The 17,511-nt window shown below is 49.6% G+C and overlaps 1 protein-coding gene and 1 long non-coding RNA gene across 3 annotated transcripts; one reads left to right on the forward strand and one right to left on the reverse strand.

Moving 5' to 3' along the window:
* Window positions 1–2,270: 2,270 nt before the first annotated feature.
* On the reverse strand, window positions 2,271–9,108 carry RNF183 (ring finger protein 183). Of its 2 annotated transcripts, none has more exons than XM_045840647.1 (2): window positions 8,959–9,108; window positions 2,271–3,346 (listed from the first exon to the last, which is right to left on the reverse strand). In XM_045840647.1, the coding sequence occupies exon 2, from the start codon at window positions 3,306–3,308 to the stop codon at window positions 2,736–2,738; it is 573 nt and encodes a 190-aa protein (XP_045696603.1). In that variant the 5' UTR covers window positions 3,309–3,346; window positions 8,959–9,108; the 3' UTR covers window positions 2,271–2,735. The 2 variants fall into 2 exon arrangements, with proteins under 2 accessions (XP_045696603.1, XP_045696602.1); XM_045840646.1 differs by lacking the exon at window positions 8,959–9,108 and adding an exon at window positions 4,063–4,269.
* On the forward strand, window positions 4,382–6,833 carry LOC123819997. Its single transcript, XR_006785876.1, has 3 exons — window positions 4,382–4,453; window positions 5,052–5,389; window positions 5,925–6,833. It is a non-coding gene; the product is annotated as an uncharacterized LOC123819997 (long non-coding RNA).
* Window positions 9,109–17,511: the final 8,403 nt, after the last annotated feature.

Below are 17,511 nucleotides of genomic sequence, written 5' to 3' on the forward strand. Positions count from 1 at the left end.
CTGCCATCATTTGGGGACTTCACTATTAAGTATTAATGGACACTATTCCGTAGTTGGCCATGAAAAGAAATTATTTGCATTACTACCTTTTTAGTATGTGTAAACTGATAATGAACATGAATGTTTTAGCATGCAGTTTGGATATATTTAGTGCGTTAAGGTTTTTAGGTTCTCAAGTTTAAATTTCACTATTCCATTAACCTTGTCCTGGGCGGGGGCTGGCAGGAGGTCTAAGAGATTTAGAGGTTGCAACTGGGTGAAAGCATTTGATCTAAGTCTTTGGCAAAACAAGTAAGTGTCTTGTGGAATATCTATTTTTTTCACTGGAATGTCATTGTAACAAAGCAGCTAGCTGAGCAGCATAAACCAAGTGTGGCTTATGATAATGAGGAGACACGCCTAGCCACCACTTAACCAGGGTACTTCCTGTCCACTGGACAATGTGCCAGGCACATTCAGACACCTCGTTTAATCCTCCGTTTAATCTTCCGAGTCTCAGGACTGACTTCCTTTTACAGACAGAACCGGAGCTCAGAGAGGTTAAGTGACTTGCTCACAGTTTCCCGGTTGGTAAGTGGTGGACCCTGATCTGTCTTACGAAGAGATTCCATAGGGTTTCACTGACTCTGTTGGCAACACTGGCCAGACAGATCAGTCCAGCCAGCGTGGCCCATACGTAGCTTTTTAGCTGCTCCGCTTTCTACACTGCCCTTCTGACAAGTCACTGCATCTCTTCCTTGGACTTCATGCCAAGGGGAGTTAACACTTCCACCACTTCTACCTCTGAGGAGCCTACAGTGTATTTAACAGAAAATTGCATTTGGAATTGACATTTTGTTGTGTGGAGCTGTCTGGAGCGTGTCTGACCTCTGGAATACCAAGAACCGGAAGCGCAGCACACCCACGTCACTGGTGTACCAAAGATACCAGTGAGGACGTTTCCAGATGCCCTGTAGGAGCACGGCACTGCCCCAGGGTTAGACCTACTGACTGTGAGAATAGGAGATGCTATCACGCTTCCTTATCCGAAAGTAATGAAACCAATGTCTTTCCTTATTTGGATGGGTATAAGCCACTTCAAGGGTGTAAGTCCTATTTTGACTGAAAGTCTGCAACTTCCTGGCTGGCTCCCCTTGAACAAAGTCGTTGAACTTGTGGAGACTCAGTTTCACCTCGGAAGGGGGACGACCTTTCCTTAACTCCAGGGCAGTGGGCTGCAGTGCAGACGCAAGTGCCCCTCCCAGGCTTCCCCCTGTTCCTGCTGACCCTGATGGCATGGGGAGCTCATTGCCTGACAGACGGGCCACAAGGCTGAGGAGCAGGGACACGTGAAGGATGAAGGCCATGGGGGGAGCGTGAGTCCCGGCTTCCGTGTGGTTCCCTTGGATGGCGCCAGGGGAGAGGCAGGTGCTGGTCCCCTGGCGGGATACGTTGGTGACTCCCAATTTCATAATGGAGAACTTCGTTTCATTTTTTCTTCACATCTTAAGACCATCTGGTTTCACTACATGTGAAATACGTGTCTTGGCTATTTGGGAATATCTTGTACATTAAGGCCCCTGAGAATTTACAGAAGCTAATTCCATTAAACTCACACAATGTGTAGAGCAGAGAAACCAACACCATTCCAGGCCTCTGAAAGCTTATTTTACAAACCCAGAAAACTCAAAATATTATCTTATCATAACTGTGATGGTGTTTTAGCCACTTTGAGATTGTTTTAGAGCCCTGGGCCACCAGGCAATATTAAAACTGGGGAAGCAGAAATCAGGGGTTTTAGACGCTGCGGAAATGGCAGCTTGTGGTCGAGTAGCAGCCTGAGCACCCAAACCCTACCCAGTTTTCTCTGGTTCCTGGAGGCTGTCATGTGAAATGAAAGCCTGGGTCCCCAGCCTGCAGGCCCGCGGTGGGAGCTGAGGTGTTGAATCTCTCCAGGGTGTCTGCCTTAGCTCTTGAGTGAGAATGTCAGTGCTTGGTGGAGGGGGGTCAGCTCCACCCAGCACCCAGTCTTCTCAGCAGGGCCTCTGCATCTACCAGGAGGAATCAAAACCTCCCCCAGATCCCAGATTTCCTTTGATCCACTGACCCTGCCTGCTTTCCACCTTTAAACTTTCAGACTCTTAACACTCCATAAACCTCATACCCACGAGGTTGCACCAGAAGCAGCTGAGTGAGCACCCGCTCCCTGCTGGTAAGGGCTCTCTGCTCCCCTCCACCCCCCCATAGTCCCACCCTTCTCTTGCCCTAGTTCTGCTGAGTAGATGAATAAATGAGTAAATACAGACCATTTTTACTGGGACGGTGGCAAGATAAAGAGAAAACTGCCAGGAGGAGACACATTTGCTCACAGAATTGAAGTTCATTTTCCCAATTTTTTAGCAATCCAATAAGAAGAACTCAGTTAAAAAAAAAAAGTGAACGAGTTCAAAGCAGCTCCAGTGAGACGTGCAGCTTGCTCTCTGGGCTGGAAAGGTTTCTAGGGACAGCAGTTGTCCCCCTCCCACAGACCCCACGGCTCCCACCCAGAGGTGGTCTCACACCCTTCCCCAGCCCTTCAACTTTCAGAGGTTCTCACACAGTAGGACGCTGTTCCCAGAAGCAAGCACATGTCTAACTGGTCCGTGGATTGTACAAAGAAACAACACTACACGGGAAGACACCCACACACGCGGCTCTGCAGTCCCTGTAACCAGCAGCCGCTGGGAGAGGCTTGGTTCCTTGTCAGGAACGGATGCTCACCCCACACTCCAAAGGAACTGCTTGGTCCAGAAGATGGAGAAGATGAGCAACAGAGTGACGCTGAGGATGACAGCCATCAGGTAGGCAAAGATGCGGAACTGAGGGTTCTGGAGACACTCCCTCAGAGAGTAGTGGCTGGAGAGGGGAACGGGCAGGGGCGTGGTGGTAGAGGCCGTGGCCTGTGGGGCCTCAGTCTGGCTCCCGAGCTGGGGGCCTAGGTCCAGCGTGTAGACTCGGGGCTGGCGCAGGAAGTAGCGGCTCTTGGGCTGGTCCTTGAGACAGAGCTGATGACCTTCCAGGATGATGTGATGGGGCTCCAGGCGGAGCAGGGTGAGCATGGCCGTATCAGTGGGCAAGTCAGTGACAGGCTGCCCAGAGGCCAGCACAGTGGGCTGGCGACAGAGTGGGCACAGCAGCTGGCGCTGGGCTGGAGTCACCAGGCTGAGGTGGGCCAGGCATTCCACGCAGAAGGAGTGGCAGCAGTCCAGCACTTTCGGGGTGTGGAATGTGTTGTTGAAGGGGTTCCAGCAGACGGGGCACTCGGGCTCCCGGCCCTGCTGCTCAGCCATCCTCAGGCCAGATGCCAGGAGGCCTGGCAGGAGATGTCCTGACGAGAAGAGAAAAGGAGCAAAGGAACACCCATGAAGCTCTGTGCCTGTGCTGGGTGCCGGGCTGAGTGTCCCATGGGTTGTCAAAAGTCATTGTCAACCACACTTCACAGACGAAAACACTTAGGAGTCAATGAAGTGAAATGATTGGTTCCAGATCACCCAGTCCTCAGCCGTAGATGTAAGGCTGGTGCCCCTGTAGTATCCCCTCTACTGGGGCAAAGGCGTGAGCCACCCCACTACTAACGAGCTGCCACAGGAAGAGACTGGACCCCAGCTTTGGAAATGGGTGAAAACAGTCCTTATGCTCCATGTGGCTGCCCCTGGCTTCTCGGACTGCAGGCAGAGGGAGGGGAGCCACAGCCCGTGGTTCGTGCCAGAGGGCAGCTACTTCTTTCCCTGCAGCCTCAACTCCCTGACTAGCACAGACATGGCCTCTGTGAATTCTCCGGGCTGCCCCTCCTCTGGGAACAAATGCCAGGCCCTCTTTCCCTCCTCCCATTGGGCCACAGAGCCAAGCGTCCAGAGCCCAGCTGCCCAGTCCTTGTGCAGGGTGCCGTGTTGACCTGGCAAGGGAGCTCCTGGCAAGGCGTTTCCCCTTGACCTGGAAGCTCGGAGGCTCCCCTACACAGGTCCCCAGATCCCTTCCGAAGCCTCCTCCCCACACTTGGCCTCCCCTGGTTCTTCCTCCCTCCCTTTGTCCCAGAAAACCTACCTGGGCTTCAGTTGGCCCTAGAGCGGTCAGCAGACCACCCTGAAGGGCCCGAGGCTCCAGGCTCTCCCTTCCCTGAATCTCCCTCTCCGAAAAGCTTTGGGAGGCTGCCTTCTCGCCACCAACCCCGGGGCCCGTCTCCATGGCAGCGCACACACAGCACCTGGAGCCGCCAGGTGGCCTGGGCTGCAACCTCTTGAGCACACCTGTTTGCAGTGAAGGCCAGAGAGCTGCCCAGGTGGTAGCGGGGTGGGGCGGTGTGGGACCAGAGTTCCCCCAGGGCTTGGCAGACAACCAACCCCGGAAGCCAAGTATGTGGGCAGTCCCTTCGAGACCTAGGATCGCTGGCTGGAAAGGCAGGGTGGCAGTTGCCTTTTTCTAGATTGTGGAGAGGGTAAGTGAGCCTGCTGGGCCTCCTGTCTCCTGGGTCCTTATTCTTTTCTAAAGTGGCTGAAACCTCCTTCTCACGCAAAGGGTCTGCCTGCCCTGCACGTCAGTGGCGGTGAAATTCACCTATATGCCCAGTCTAAAATCTCCATTGTCCGATTCAGAGAGTCCTCTCCAGTCCCCCGCTGATCATTTCATGTGCCCGAGAAGCTGCAGCCAGAACACCGCCAGCCAGCCTGGCACGCACTGAGTCCAGAGATCTTTCAGCCCAAAGGTTGCCCATCCCGACCCTTGAGGATTTGAAAGGGGGAATCAGGAAAGAGGAAGGAGGGCTCCAGGGAAACACCTAGCTTTTCTCATGTTAGTTATTTGAATACATTGAAAAATTGAACTGCTGGGGGGAAAAAAGTTTAAAAACCATTTCTCTGTCCCAACCACACATTGTGCAGATGGTAGGTAAGAAGTGACTGTCACCCAAGGTCACCCAAGGTCACCCAGCTGGGACTTCCAGACCACCACCATGTGCTGTCATAAAGGCAGAACACTCATCCATTCGGTTACCTGCTGCATGTCTAATGAACTAACCAGTGTTTGCATTTTCTCAGGAGATTCCTTATGGCCATGAGGCCCTTGTGGTACAAACCCGGGAACCATGTAGGGGGCACCTGGGCATGGGACTCTCCCTGCTGCCCCCGATATGACATCATCTGCCCTGACTGAGCTGATACATGAAGCAAAACCTGCTTGTCCTCCCTCACTTGTGGCTAGACCTCTGTCACGGCTCCGTACAGGGGAGACAAAGCAGAGAGCTGCAGGAGGGTGGAACGGCTCTGACCGGAGCTGGGGTGGTTTGCTGAGGACCCACACCCATGAATGCCCTCTATGGGTCGTTTGTCCCTTCCACGCACAGCCACCGAGTCGGTGTGGGCTCACCATCACCCAGGTACTGTGCGAGGCATCGAGTCAACCGTGGTGACAAGACAGCCATGGTCTTTGACCTCATGACCTTTTGAGTCTAGCAAGGGAAAGAGGCATTTAATGAGTAATGGGCAATAAATAAACTTTTAATGAATGAATTTTAATGAATGCTATGAAGGACAAAAAGGGAAATGGCCTGGGGGAGGGGGGCGGTTACTGGTTCAGATGAGACCACCAAGGAAGGTTTCTCCAAAGAGGTGACATGAGAGCTGAGACTGAAGGAAGGGAAGAGCCCGGCTGTGCAGAGGGGAGAAAGGACATTCGAGGTCAAGAGAATAACATGTGCAGAAGCCCTACGGCGTGAAACAGCCGAATGGAGGAAGTGAGGGGAGGCCAGGGTGACTGAGGTGTACCGGGTGGAGCTGGGGTGAGCAAGTGGCTCAGGATGAGCGAGAGAAGGAAGAGGCAGGTCCTGAAAGCTGGTAGGGGGAGGAGGACTTGATCCTGTTTCTGAGTTTTTGTTTGTTTGTTTCTGTTTTAAAAACCCCATCCCACTGCAGAGCAGAGAACATGCCGAAAGGGACAGAGAGGACATGGAAGACCAGTGAGGCACTCCAGCGGTGGTCCCCCGGCCGGGATGGTGGTACCTGACTCAGGCCAGGCGATGGCAAAGAAGATCAAAGGGAGGAGGCGACAGATCACTCTGGAGATGGATTCAAAAGCACCTCCCCAGAAACACTGGACAGCAAAGATTCTGGAACCTGTCAAGGCTCATGACCCCAGAGCCAGTGCTTCCTGGGGCTGTGACTCCAACGGAATAGCTTAACCTCCCTGTCCCTCATTTTCTTCTTGTGACAAAGAAGCTAAAAGTAGGGTAAAGCTCTTAGATAGAGGAGGGCACACAGTAAAGACCATATATGATGTACATTATCACTGCAAATGAATTTGAGAGAGAAAAAGGGTCAAGGCCAACTTCAAGGCTATAAAAAGTTTTATGCACTGAGCTTTGAAAAGCCCCCAGAATTCAGAATGTGTCACAAACAGACCTTCAGTGATTATGAAAAGTCTTAAAATTGCCCAGATGGGTGTGGCTCAGTTGGTTGGGTGTTGTCCTGCAAAGCAAAAAGATCGCCAGTTCGATTCCAGGTCAGGGCACATGTCTGAGCTGCGGGCCAAGTCCAAGAGGCAACCAATCGATGTTTCCCTCTTACATGGATGTTTCTCTCCTCACTTTCCCCCTCCCTTCCTCTCTGTTTATAAAATCTTTTTAAAAATTAAAAAGCCTTAAAATGTACATAGCCTTGATTCAGCAGATCTCCCACTGGGAATCTATCCCCTGGAAATAATCAAGGAAGGACCTGTGCAAAGCTTTGATTACAGAAATACCCATCAAAACTCTGCTTTGATTGTGAAGAATTGAAAACTACCTAGTTATCTAATAGAGGGACATTGATTAAATAAATTCTGCTCCATCCATATAAAGAGACATTCTGTAGCTTTTAAAATGATATGATAGCTGAGCCCTGGCTGGCGTAGCTCAGTGGATTGAGCACGGGCTGGGAACCAAAGTGTCCCAGGTTCGATTCCCAGCCAGGGCACATTCCTGGGTTGCAGGCCATAACCCCCAGCAACTGCACGTTGATGTTTCTCTCTCTCTCTCTCTCTCTCTCTCTCTCTCTCTCCCTTCCCTCTCTAAAAATAAATAAATAAATAATCTTAAAAAAAATAAATTTTAAAATGATATGATAGCCCTGGCTGGTGTGGTTCAGTGGATTGCACACCTGCCTGTGAACCGAAAGGTCGCCAGTTTGATTCCCAGTCAGGGCACATGCCTGGGCTGCAGGCGTGGCTCCCAGTTGGGGGCACATGAGAGGCAACTGATTGATGTATCTCACACATTAATGTTTCTCTCCCTCTCTTTCTTCCTCCCTTCCCCTCTCTCTAAAAGTAAATAAATAAAATCTTTTTAAGAAATGATACGATAAAACATCTACTAACATGGAAATAGGTTGAGGTTATGTCATTATGTGAAAAGAACCAGTGATAAAACCATGCTAGAATATAATCCAATCTTCCCAGCATATGTGCACAATGGAAAAATGTCTGGAATAACAAACACCAAAGTGTCAACACTGGTTATCTCTGGGGGTAAGATTATAGGTGTTTGTTTTAAAATTATCTTACCTGAAAATTCTAACTCTACTACAGTAGACTTGTACTAGTACTCTTTTTTTTTTAAGATTTTACTACATTATTTTTAGAGAGAAGGGAGGGGAGGATGAAAGAGGGAGAGAGCCCTGGCTGGTGTGGCTCAGTGGCTCAGTGGTTGAGTGCCCGCCTGCAAATCAAAGGGTCACCAGTTCAATTCCCAGTCTAGGGCACACTCACCTGAGTTGCGGGCCAGGTCCCTAGTGGGGGCGTGCGAGAGACAACTACACATTGATGTTTCCCTCCCTCTCTTTCCCTCTCCCTTCCCCTCTCTAAAAAATAAAGCAAATAAAATCTTTTAAAAAATTTTTTTAAAAAGAAAAAGAGAGGGAGAGAAACATCTCTGTTGGTTGCCTACAGTACATGCCCCAACATGGGGACCGAGCCCAAAACCTGGCCATGTGCCCTGACCGGGAATCAAACCACGAACTTTCACTTTGTGGAATGACACCTAACCCACTGAGCCACAATGGCCAGGGCTGTGCTACTGCCCTTGAGGATCTCCATTCCCCCCAGCGCTGACCTACATTGCTGAAGTTCCATGGCCAAACTGTAAAGAGGAGAGTCGATCACCGCTACCTCAGCATCTTGGCCCTTATCGGCCGTGGGGCCCTCCAGCGTCCGCTGTTTCAAGCCCCGTCAGAGCCCAGCCTCTCCAGGGGAGATTCTGCCCGAGCACCCACCTACCACTCACCCCCAAGGCAAGACAGCTCAGCCACAGCAAGTCCTAAACACGGCCCCAAAGGCATCGCCTCTGTCCATGACCATGTCAGTTTGCCAAATATTAATTGTAGAACCACCCCAAAGTTTTCAACCTCGAGAGAGAGCGTTTTTATAGCACCTCGCAGTTTACAAAGAGCCCTAGTCCTTGCTAGGCTAAGTGCGGTAGGAAAGCCTTTTACAAGGTGTTCCTGTTTGCATAAGGCCACTCAGTTCTTTAAACCACCCTGTGAAGAAGGCAGGCTGGGGAGTAGAAGGCACAGGTTTGGGAACCAGACAGGCTTTCTCACTGTGAGGACTTGGACTAATAATGGCTTAAGCTCTGTGAGCTTCATGGTCCTCTGCGACATAGACTACTGATCCCCCTTTACGGGGTTGCTGTGAAGAAGGAATGGTGTTTGTAACTTGCCCAACCAGGCACAGCAGGCGCTCCTTACACAGTGTGATGTTCTGAGACCCATTCTATAGAGGCGGAAGCCAAGGCTTAGAATGCTCAAGTGACTTCCCCAGGCTTCACAGCAGAATGACTGAGCTTTAAAAAAAAAAAAAAAAAAAAAAGATTCCCGGAGCCCCGCCTCCCCGGCCATTGTTAGCTGGGACCGTGCTGCCTCTGGGGCTGCAGAGCACTCTGACCCAGGCCTCCATGACCCCTCTCTGGCTCCTTACCTGCGCCCTCAGAGCCTCTGCCTCCTCCTTTCCTCAGTGCAGCTTGGCAGCGTGTGCTCTGACTTTTCCTGGCCGGGTTTCCTGGCCGTGGTGGGCGGGTCTCATTTGCATGAGTCTTCAGGCTGCCCCTGGCCAGCTCTCTCTGTTTCAGGTTTTCCTCTTCCTTCTGATGACTTTGGACTGACTGTTTGGTCACAGGGGACAACCTGAAAGTTTTGGTTTCATCTCCCTCCTATGAGTCACTCTTGGTTTTTCTCAAAGAGCCCTGAAGTCCACTCATCTTGCAGGCCTCTGTTCTGATTGGGTTGGTGGCCTGCCATCCTCTCTGATTGCACTTGCCCTTGGTGTGCTTGATGTGCTGACCACCTTGACGGGAAGGTGGGGTGACTCTGACGCCAGGTCTGCCTCTCAGCGCAGAGAAACACTTCCCTACTCTGAGCCCCTACAACCAAAATGCAAAGAGCTCTCGCAAAACATGGAGAAGAGGGCAAATAAACCAACACAAGAACAGTCATGGGGAGAGAGGTATTCAAGGATAAGCATGGAGAGCCAGAGTTATCAATACATTCGACTTCTGGGTCAGAGTCAAGTCCTCGATCAGCGTTGCATATAGGTTCAAAATGATTCCACATACACTCGTTTACCACTTAAGGGAAGGTGTGTTAACCCACTTGTTTATGACAAAGAAAAAAGTCGCTTTGTAATGAAATAAGCCTTGCCGGGGTGCCATCCTTCTACATGGGCTGTTGGTCAGCTGACAGGCCGGGTTGGGGGCTGATGGGGAAGTACAGGTGGAGAAGCAGCCTCTGCAAGGGGACTTGCAGACGAGGAATACGGAGAGTCTGTAAGGACTCTGAGGACTTTGGTTTGGGCAAGGCAACTATTCTCTAACCTAAAAACTTGATGAAGCCCCCTGGGCATTCGCGTGAATCTTGGTGAGGCGTCCCTGAAAGACAGTGGTGATGCAGAGAGTGGTGATAAACCTTTCAAGGAGCAGAGGACCTTGAAAGAGGGCAGCCAGCCCCCAACACTGGTGTCTTTTCTCCCTGGCAAAGAACTCCAGCAAAAGGGGACTTCCTCGCTGGCGTCTGGAAGCCAGCCCTTTGGTTAGTCACTGACTAGCCTACTTGTATAAAAGGTAGTGCCTACTTGTAGCCCTGGCTAAGTGGCTGAGTGGGGTGGAATGTAGTCCCATACACCAAAAGGCCATGGGTTCAATCCCCAGTCAGGGCACATACCTAGGTTGCAGGTTTGATCTCTGGTTGGAGCACGTAAAGGAGGCAATCAATGTGTCTCTTTCACACTGATGTTTCTCTTTCTCCCTCTCTCAAATCAATAAACAAAGAACAAAGTTTGTAAAATGGCATAGGTAGCCCTGGCTGGTGTGGCTCAGTGGATTGAGCGCTGGCCTGTGAACCGAAGGGTTGCTGGTTCGATTCCCAGTCAGAGCACATGCCTAGGTCGCAGGCCAGATCCTCAGTAGGGGGTACACAAGAGGCAACCATGCACTGATGTTTCTCTCTCTCTCTTTCTCCTCCCCTTCCCCTCTCTGTAAAAATAAATAAATAAATAAAATGTTTAAGAAATGACCTATGTAGTGTGAGCCAGATAGTGTAAAACAGAATGTACAGTATAAAGACTGAAAGGCCGTCAGGCAGATACTGCAACAATTGCCTCTGGGGGACAAGCTTACTGGTGTTGCCGTTTTCTTCTAATCTATATTTTCTGAACTTCCACTAATAATAAACATGTATTACTTTTGTAATAGGCAAATTCTCTTGAAAAGTAAGTAAACCTGAGTTTTCTGCAACCAGGGACTCTGGACGTTAAAAGGAAGGCAGGCAGAGTGTGCGAGAACTCAGTCAGGGCACTGCAGGCACTGATAAAACAGACCATCGTCCTTCTGAGGGTCGCTGTCCAGTGAGCAAATTCAGTCTCATCGTGTCTCTGGGTCATGGGGGCCACGGAGCACTTTGCAGACAGTGGAAAACTTCTCTGGGGAGATACCCAGGAGATAGAGTGAGGCATCTCAGGAATTTCAGAGTTGAATTAATTTAGTTCATGCTTGGCGGGTGAGGTCAGCCAGCCAGAAAAGCACCTCATGTAAGCAGTACCTTGGAACGTGGTGAGTGAAGAGTCATGAGACTTGGCGGAGGCCAGCCAGGGCCTGGAGTGGGCGTGTGGAGTGGTTCAACCCCCCTGGGCCGGAAGAGGCAGCAGGAGGCAGTGGGGGATGGAGAAAAGGCCACGATGAGTCAGGTTTGGGTCAGGTGATGATCAGTGTTTTGCAAGCAGCCCCTCCAAGGGCAGGGGCACCTCTTCCTGTGGGGCACCACAGCGCTCAGAAACCTGGTTTCGGCCTTTCTAGAGTTCAGAGAGTTCAGGACTGTCCCAGCAGCCCAGCCATCACCTGGAGAGTGCTGGAAATGAAGAACCTCAGGCCCACCCCAGACCTACTGAGTATGAATCTGTGATTTTACAAGATTCCTAGGAGATTCAGAAACACATAAAAATGTGATAAGCATTGATTTAGGAGAAATACTCCCAACATATGCTCCTTGACTCATCCCAATTACGTCTGTCTTCAGATTCATGAAGACTTCCCAAGGACCTGCCCCCAGGAAGAAGAGGTGCCAGGCGGGGCTGGGTAAGTTCCCACCTGGGAGTGGGTCCCCCTGCATCTGCTTTAAGTGGCATCTGTTTTTGTTCTCTTTACAAGGCCACATCCCTTATGCAAAACCCTTAGGGCCAGATGGGTTTCAGAATTTTTCATATTTTAGGAAGGTAATTTGTATTTACCATATATCAAGTAACTCTCCCAGTGGGATCTGGGACAACACCCTGCAATCAAATGCAAAAATATTCTGCAACTTATTATAAATATTAGCACCAAAAACAGTAAACACTGTAAGGTCAGGTCAATTTTGGCACCAGATTCCATGAAAACACTTTGCCTGCAGTATGGGGGTTGGAAAACTGTGGATAGGGGTTAGGAATTCTTTTTAGACTGTGTCCATGAATTAAGTTAGAAACACTGACAGGGTACGATTTCCCAGCCCTTGTTCACCTCAGTCTTAGGAGGAGCTACAAGACCTAGATGCTCTTTCAAATGCAAAGTAGTTCACATAATTTCTCTCATCAGGCAGGCATGGTAATTCCCAGATCAACTCAGGGGGTTCTCTGAGGAGCCATTGGCTTTTGGTGAAATTAAGAATGACCCCTGCTAGCATCCACAGGAAACATCTGAGCTGAGCTAGAACCCCGGGGCCTCCAGCTCCTGGTCCCACGCTTCCCTTCCCCCATCCTCACCTGAGGATGGGGTGAGGCTCTTGGGCAGCCTTCTCCTCCCCTCATAGTGCCCATGCTGTGTCTGCAGAGGACAGGCCCCAGCTGCTGGCTGAAGGATAATGTGCTTCCTGCACATGCCGCCTGGTGTGTTTAGAAACACGAAACTGAGATTGGATGTTGCTTTCTCCAGGTGGGCTGGGAGTGCAGCATCTCGTCTTTTAACCCCCTAGACTGTCAGCCACGTTGAGGTGACAGTGATTGGACCTCCCAAGGGCCTTGGAGTGTGTTGGTTCAGGCACAACCAGGGGAGTCCTCACACTTATTCTGAAGCCTTTCAGCCAGGGAGAGAGCGGCAGTGCTGGCTGAAGGCCGTTTGCACAAGGAAGGTTTAGGGAGCTTCTTGGATGATCGCAAAGGCCATCTCCAAACGCCAAGAGGGAAGGCTTCTGGGCCAGGGTCCCTCCCTGCTCTTGGAAAGCTCAGTGGGCCACACCAGCCGAGGGCCCTCCCACAGGGCTCTAATCAGAGGGTCAAAATCAGGAAGCAGAGACCTCCCTCCTCCCTGGGTCTGCAGCTCTCATTTGCGCTCCTGGGGGCTTGGGGTCTCTCCCTCTTCATTTCTCTACCACCACTCTCTCATCTGCTTGCACTGACCTCTCTCTCTATGGGTATAGCTTCCCTTCTCTTGTGGGAGTTTATTATTTGACCTTTACTATAAAACATGTCCAATATAGAAAAACGAGGAAACGCAGTTGAATAGAATCGTTACTGACACAGGAGCGATGGTAGGCCCCACTGTAAGGACTCTACCTGAAATTTTTTGAATGTTTATTGGTTTTATTTTATTTTTAAATTATATTTTATTGATTATGCTATTATAGTTGTCCTGATTTTTTCCCCCTTTGCCCCCCTCCACCCAGCACTCCCCACTCCCTCAGACAATCCCCCCACCACTGTTCAAGTCCAAGGATCATGCATATAAGTTCTTTGGCTACTCTATTGCCTATACTGTACTTTACATCCCTGTGGCTATTCTGTCACTCCCTATTTGTACTTCTTAATCCCCTCACCCCTCCCATATGAGAACCATCAAAATGGGTTTCCTGGGTGATGCAGGCCAAGGTCAGCCCCCACCTGTGTTTTGTCTGGGGCTACCATGCCTGAGCTACAAAGCAATCTGAGATGGCTGCTACTTGTGCTGGGCTTGGAGATTTCCAGGAGAAGCCAAGCTGAGAATCTAGGCTGAGTGCTGCTGGTGCCTGGCCCTGGGGCACACTGAGGCCAGCTGTTTCTTGGTTGAGAGGATTTAGGAAGTTGTGAAGCAGGACCTGCCATTCATATGGAAAAATAGCTTGGGTGGACCCATAAATTGGGTAGGGCAGAATCTCTGGGGATTTCCAAAGCGGGTCAAACCGTGTTTGCCAGGTTGATGGAGTCTCAGACATGGCATCAGCTTGCTGGCTCTGTGGGGGTAGAATTTAGCAAAGCAACAATGACCTCTGCTTGCCTTGATGCCAGACACTTCAGTCTCCCCCTGTGTGCCTCTGGTGCCTTTCAAGCTGCTTACCCTGGTGCTGGAGCTGAGAGGGAGTGAGTCTGAGTAGGTGAGTCCGTGTGTGGGTTCTTTAAGAGGAACTGCTTGTGGTCCCAGCAGTTTCTTCCACTGACCCAATCCCCACTGATTTTTGCAGCCAGAAGTTTTGGGGACCAAATTTCCTGGCACTGGAACCCTGGACCAGGAGACTGGTGTGGGGCTGGGACTCCTCGCTCCCAAAGATATCCCTCCTGAATTTTATCCACCACACGTGGGTGAGGGACCAGCCCATTCTGTGCCTGCACCCCTCCTTCCGGTCTGGATGGATGTGGTTTCTTTAATTCTGTTTTTGCCAGACTTCCATTTGACTCAATTTCTGACAGTTCTCAGTGATGCGTATTCTTTATTTTAGTTGTCATTTTGATGTGGTTGTGCAGAGAGGCGAGCCATGTCTGCCTACACTGCCATCTTGACCCTAAGTCCCCTCTACCTGAATTTTATAACTTATCCCTGATGACAGCTCAACTATATGGATAGGTACAACCACCACCGTCGTTGTCATCATCATCTCCATTTTTGCATGTGAGACACAGGAAGATTAAGCCACTTGCCCCGAGTCATAGGGTTAGGAAGTAGCAGACTGAGCTTTGTTTTTATCATCACCCCCATTTCACTGTAATTTTTTCCATGACCATTTCCCCCCATACCCTTTTTTGCCTCCAACCCACCTCCCTCCCCCCGGCAGTCTGGGGTTTGAATCAGGCAGCCTGGTGCCAGAGTCCACACCCGAAACCACCAGGCACACGGCCACCGTAGGGGGGACAGACACTCGCCCCGAACCCCGCATTGAGAGAGAACCACTGACACACTTGGGAAATAGCCTTTAAGTCTTTTACTTTTAAGTACAGTAGTTCAAATATACACTTTTCCATAAATTATTTAAAATATGTCATACACTTAGCCCTGGCTGGTGTGGCTCAGTGGATTGAGTGCCTGCGAACCAAAGGGTTGCTGCTTGTATTCCCAGTCTAAGCCCAGTAGGGGGCGTGTGAGAGGCAACCACACATTGATGTTTCCCTCTCTCCCTTCCTCCCCCTCTCTAGAAATAAATAAAATCTTTAAAAAATATATATCATACTCTGCCCTGTTTGGGAGCCTTTTTTTCATCTACCTTTCTGTCATAAAATAGTCTTCTACGGCCTTTTCTTCAACATGAAAGTAGTCTTCTATGCTGCGTATCTGAAACTAGTAGTGAATGTCAATTATAATGGAAAAGTCTTAAATATGTTTAAGTGAGAGTCTTTTTGATTGCGGAAGTGATAAATAAACTTATGTATTTGCTTGTACACGTATCATGTGTTTCGGGACACACTTGTTGTTGGTAACGCTGGTCACCTCTGGGTGGAGCCAGATGGAAGGCAGACACGGACCAGAGGGAGACTTTCCGATCTGAGCCTTTTGTGACTGCATGAATGCCTTATCTATTTAAAAAAAAGTAAGGTGAAAAAAATGAAATTGATTCATCCTCATTGCAACCCCTCCCCCAAAAAACAGAAATGCATCAAATAAAAAATAAATTGATCTTTAAATTCCCAGAGATAACGGTTAACAGTTTTGCTCTATTTCTTCCAGACCTTGCTCTCTGAATGTGGAGACATATGTGCAGATGTGTTTTTACCAAATGGGATGGTGCTGTATGGTGCTGTTTGGTTACCTGTGTTTTCACTGAGGGTGAACTAAGGACAACATCCGGTGCAGCCTCAGTATAAAAGTCTGTATGGTTATCGGTCATGAGAAGTTGGCCAGTTTTCAAAAGGCTATTTCTGGATGGACTGAGAGAGTCCAGCATGTGGACATTCAAAATCTAGGCTTGTTAGTGGGCTGCGTGCAGGGCCTTGGCGAAGCAGGATGCTGTGTCCCAGACCCTGGGGAAATAACATCTGGGAACGGACTGAACTTCCCTTCTGTCCGCGATGTTTAACCGGAGTCACCTATTCCCCAGCTACCAATACCTCCTACCTGCCCCCACCCCGGCTTTCATGCCCACCACCTCCAGGACAATGCCACGGGAGGCAGAGGGCTTTGCTGGGAAGAGCCAATCTGCACGTCCGGAGACCTGGGCTCCCATCCGGGCTCTGCCACATGCTGTGTGATCTTCGGCAAATCACTTTCCTTCTCTGCAGAAAGAAGCAATATTCCCGAGGCTGCCTACTTTACAGTGTTATTTTACTGGAAGACTCAGATGCAATTATGATTGTGAAAGTAGAATTAAAATATAGAGCACTGTGTGTCTGTAAGTTTGTGTTGGTAAATTCTGCCCTTTTGTCTAGAATTGTCAGGAAGAAAGGTAGACATCAAATCCAGCTGGCCCAGCTCTTTTCTAACATTGGCTCATGCAGCTAACACTTCCCTAGTGCACTCTTCAACTGCTCTGCACTCACCTTTACTACTGAGGGTTGCAAAATTTAAGAGCACAGAGTGTTGGCAGGGAACAACTGAGGCTCTGCTAACGCTCCTGCACAGCAGGTGGGAATGTGAACTGGGACAGCCTGTTTGGGAAAGAGGTGTATCTGCTGAAGCTGATCACGCAGTTTACACACTAGTCCAGAAAGGCCTCCCTCTAATTACAGACTGACCACAGCGCATGCATATGTTCACCAGAGGACATGTTATTAGAATGTTCACAGCAGCACTGTTTGTAAGAGCCCCAAACTAGAAGCTAGCCATCAGTAGCGAAGTGGATAAATTATAATATTGTCCCACATTAGAATACTCTGCAGCAATGGGAAGGAATAACATTCCACTGCATGCAACAGTATGAATCAATCTCCCACACATGTTGAGCAAACAAAGCCTGGCCAAAATAAAAGCATGTACTTGTTTCACTTAAATCTATTGAATAACAAGCTACCCCAAAACTTAAGTGTCTCGTAACATTATTCATTATTCATTATTTTTCATGATTGTATGGAATAGCTGTGGCTTCCCTTGCGATTTCATCAGTGACTGAATTTGGCTGCAGATCTGGAGGGGTTGCAAGGTCCAAGGTAACCTCACGCACATACCTGGTGGTGCTTGGCTTTTCTCCATGTGGCCCAGGTCACCTTCGGGACACGGAGATCTCAGAGCAGCATTCCAAGAGGGTGAAAGTGAAGCCGCAAGGCCTCTGAAGCCCGGGCCTCACGAGTGACCTGGCGTTTGTCCCCCTGGATTCTGTCTGTCAAGCCAAGTCAAAAGACCAGTGCAGGTTCAAGGGGTGGGGAAGCAGATCCTATCTACTGATCAGAAAATGTCACATTGCAAAAGGTCATGCATACAGGAATGGGAGACACTGATGCCATATTTTCCATCGACTACAATACAGCCTGATTCCATCTACATAAAACAGAACAGCAGACAAACGACTTTGATGTTACAAATTCCTCGGCAGACAGGCCTGGAGGGGAGGATGAGGGGGGCCATGTACGTTCCTGGGTGTAGTGTGCTTCTCCACCTAGGTACTGGTGATGAGAGTGTGTTCAAAAAGCTATAAACTTAACATGTCTGAAATGGCTTATGATTGTGTACCTGCATTAGAAGTTAAAAATTTATAAATTGGCTTAGAAAGAATGAAGTTCATTTCTCTTTCCAGTCACAGTCCAGTCCAGCTGGTCAGGCTGCCGGAGCAGCTCAGCTCCTTGAGGTTCTTCGGGCCCCAGCTTCCTTCTCTTCTGCTGGTTTGCCATCTCGTC

The sequence above is a fragment of the Phyllostomus hastatus genome, unplaced genomic scaffold (assembly GCF_019186645.2).
Source record: "Phyllostomus hastatus isolate PE091 unplaced genomic scaffold, TTU_PhHast_1.1 phas_contig_34, whole genome shotgun sequence".
NCBI lineage: Eukaryota > Metazoa > Chordata > Mammalia > Chiroptera > Phyllostomidae > Phyllostomus > Phyllostomus hastatus.

Excerpts from the sequence above, each read along its gene's own strand:
- RNF183 (XM_045840647.1), bottom strand. The coding sequence starts at position 3,308 with ATGGCTGAGCAGCAGGGCCGGGAGCCCGAGTGCCCCGTCTGCTGGAAC.